This window comes from Polistes canadensis, unplaced genomic scaffold, assembly GCF_001313835.1.
Source record: "Polistes canadensis isolate GaletaPanama2010 unplaced genomic scaffold, ASM131383v1 scaffold_10, whole genome shotgun sequence".
Classification (NCBI taxonomy): Eukaryota; Metazoa; Arthropoda; class Insecta; order Hymenoptera; family Vespidae; genus Polistes; species Polistes canadensis.
The window spans coordinates 1,568,310-1,571,645 of record NW_014569557.1 but is presented as its reverse complement, the minus strand read 5'-3'; the positions used below and the strand labels follow the sequence as shown (position 1 = coordinate 1,571,645).

The window sequence follows — 3,336 nt, the reverse complement described above, 5'->3', positions numbered from 1 at the left end:
TGTTGTTGTTGTTGTTGTTGCTGCTGTTGTTGTTGTTGTTGAGTTTGCGATGGGCTTGTAGATCGTATAGGTAATGGCCCCGGTGGTGGTTTTGTAGTAACAACAGACTCTTCTTGAGCTGTTTGATGCTGCTGGTGCGAACTTGGATGCTGTGGCTGAATTTGATGCTGTGGTTGAGATACATTATGCGGTTGATGATGTTGCTGAGAAATTTGTGATGTTGGATGAGTATCCTGGTTATGATGCTGCTGCTGTTGTTTACGAGGAATGGATGATGTTTCCTGATTAGTTGAATCAGTTAATTTAAAATCTGTCGAAAACTGTCTTAGTTCTGAGTGCTGTTCTTCTCGACTTCTTGGCGTTGGGATCTAAAATTGCATAAATAAATAATCCTCAATCTCCAATTAGTTTAAGAATCTTGAGAAAATTATTTAACGACAAACCTTTCTATGATCTGGTTTATGAGGAATTATTTCAATGCGTTGAATATCTGTTGAATTTTGTTGGTGTCCTGCTGACTGTTGTTGTTGATGAGAAGATGAACTAACATTTGGCTGTGAAAAGGGAGCAGGTGGAGCTTTATCCGCTTGAAACACCTGTTGTCTGCCTGGACGTTCACGCTTTTCTGTATTTATTTTATTCGAAGGCTGTTGTTGCTGTTGCGGTTGTTGTTGTTGGGGCTGTTGTTGTTGCTGCTGCTGCTGTTGTTGTTGTTGTTGTTGTTGCTGCGATGGTTGTTGGGGCTGTTGAGGGTAAGTTGCTTGGGGAATTGCAGGAGTAGTCTGAGATTGCGACGAAGTTTGCTGCATTGCTAAATCCAAAAAATATTTTTTATAATAGTCTATCTTACTACAGAGAATTGAAAATTTAATGTTTTTTGTGTTCCTCTCTTTCTTATTATATCATATTAAACGATTTAATCACAAATACGAGATAACACGATAAAAGACTGAAACAATACAAATAGTGTACCTGCAGAAGATGCTTGCGTCGTTGGAGACACAAATGGTGGCGGAGTGTTGTAAGTAGTATGTACAACTACTCCAGTTGGTGGCATTGCCATGTTAAGAGGTACTGGATGTTGCACTGAGCTATGGGAGGCTTGAAGGCCAACTGAGATGTTAGGCGATACATTAACATTTGACGATGGTGCTTGATTAAATGAAGATTTGCTAGTTGCAGATCCTGGTGACGAGGGTGGTGGTGTAGATCTTATTAGTTTCCCTGTATCCCAATTTTTCTTTTTCAGAGGAGGTGGAACATATTTACCTTCATTGGGCCTTATCTAGCAACATTATAAATGTATGATAAATTTTCAGTTTCATATAACATGAAATTTCATATAAATATAATAATATTTACAACAGATGCAAATCTTTCCTCTTCATCGCCATTCTCTAGTTCTAATCTTGCCTTATGATTTGGCTGAGATTCTATTTCATTAGCTATTTCAGCTGCTTTCTGCTCCTGCTCTTTATAGTCTTTTGTATCTTTACGCTGAAGCTGGAAAGTATAACCAACTAACGATGGCTCAAATGTCGTTTGAACACCATATTTTTGTTCATTCTTGCGGAACATTTCGTTTACGTCCCACCCATTCTAGAAATATGTAATTTGATGTAACTTGACAAATAATATGATAAATTTATTATTTTCAATGTAAAATCAATTAAAAAAAACTCACAGCAGCACCATCTAATTCTAAGTCGTCGCCATTCATAGTAGACGGTGCATCCCATGGCTCAAGTTCTTTCTCTCCAACTATACCATTAAATTTACTAATAGCAGTGTCTGTTTGAAAAGTGTCTCTTAGAGCATACTCTAGATCAACATTTTTAGCAGATATTGTTATTATATCGTGTGGCTTAAAAATCAATTTTTCAACCAAACTGTCAACATTGATCTTTCCTGAACTGTCTACTCGATGTGCCATCTCTAAGACGACATCAAAATTATAGGAGAAAGTTCTAAAAATTCCTTCATATACCGAACCATTTTGTGTCTGAATCTACAACAGTATTTAAAATATATTAATTTGATAAAAAAGAATATGCATCGAAACATTCCACGTGTGTCAACTGTTTGAATAAAATGTATTTAGGTTTATACTCTTTTTTTATGGCAAAAATAAATAGAAGAAATAAATTAAATACCTGTACTACATTACCAACATGGCAAGTGATAGCATGCATAAAATGAGCATTGCTGTAAACACCTTCAGCTGCCACATATCTATCTTGTGGTCCTCTTGCTCTTGGTGACCTAACATTAAATATTGTTTTATTAAGAAACTTTAGACACTATAACTTTACAGAATATCCAGTTTGTACAAATATGCATAATACATTTCTAATGTTTTTGTTTATATTTTTATGTTTGTATTAAGAAACCATGGGAAGAAAGAGAGAAAGAAAGAAAGAAAGAAAGGAAAAAAGGAAGAAAGAAAAAATAGTAATTATAAACAATACCTAGTAGGATTGGAACGAATTTTTCTCTTGCTATTCATTTTTGTTATCCGTTGAGGTTTTCTCGTCGGTGGTTGATGAATTTCTGGCGCCGATTATATGAGATCCTTCTTTTCCGATATATACACGTATATACACGTATATACACGTGTATGTATATATATATAGGGAATCGGAATTTTCACTAATTACCCAATAATATTTTAACGTCAAAAGAAATTTTGTCTGTAGTTTCTCATTAAACAGAAAAAAGAAAAAGAGAGAGAGAGAGAAAGCAAGAAAGGATTGCGGAAAGGGAGAAAGCGGGAAAGATGAGAAGAGAAAACAAATAAGAGAGAAAGAGATAAAAGAAAAAGAAAAATAAAAGGGAAAAATAAAGATAGAGAGAAATAATATTGGAAAAGAAGAAAACGTGGCGTCGGTTAATGTTGGATGATTAGGAGCTTCCAATATTTTTCTTAATATACGTCTTTCTAGAATTTCTCGAGATTCTTTAAGAGTGGAATTTACGAAAGGCCGTCCTGGCCGAGACAACTACTAGTGCATTCGTAATAGGCTTCCTTTTAGGTTATGCTGAAAGTCTTGCTATCGCACATTCGGTTCGTTAAAAAGGAACGCGTGCGCGCACGATAGCGTTGTTGCTTGACAGATGCAAGCACGCGAGGAAAGGAAAAAGAATAAACTTGGGACTACGAAGATTGGTGTACACGGGGGAGACACGCGCGACCTGCTGGACACACGATATTTTTCTTGATTCTAAGTGACGTAACTAGCTTCCGCATGGAATGAATCGTTCGACACGAGTCTACAGTCTAACAACGTTGCGAGAGAGAGAAAGAAAGAGAGAGAGAGAGAGAGAGAGAGAGAGAGA

General features: G+C 36.3%; 1 protein-coding gene across 1 annotated transcript in view; it reads right to left on the bottom strand.

Annotated features, from left to right (window-relative positions):
- Positions 1-2,735, bottom strand: part of LOC106793012 (ataxin-2 homolog) — a 6,285-nt gene extending 3,550 nt beyond the window's left edge. Inside the window, exons 1-7 of the mRNA XM_014759578.1 lie at positions 2,469-2,735; positions 2,154-2,262; positions 1,685-2,008; positions 1,363-1,599; positions 973-1,285; positions 444-811; positions 18-368 (exon numbers count right to left, since the gene is read on the bottom strand). Coding sequence (XP_014615064.1) covers positions 18-368; positions 444-811; positions 973-1,285; positions 1,363-1,599; positions 1,685-2,008; positions 2,154-2,262; positions 2,469-2,506 — 1,740 coding nt within the window. The 5' untranslated portion in view covers positions 2,507-2,735. The remainder of the gene's footprint in view (positions 1-17; positions 369-443; positions 812-972; positions 1,286-1,362; positions 1,600-1,684; positions 2,009-2,153; positions 2,263-2,468) is intronic.
- Between the last annotated feature and the right edge of the window lie 601 nt (positions 2,736-3,336).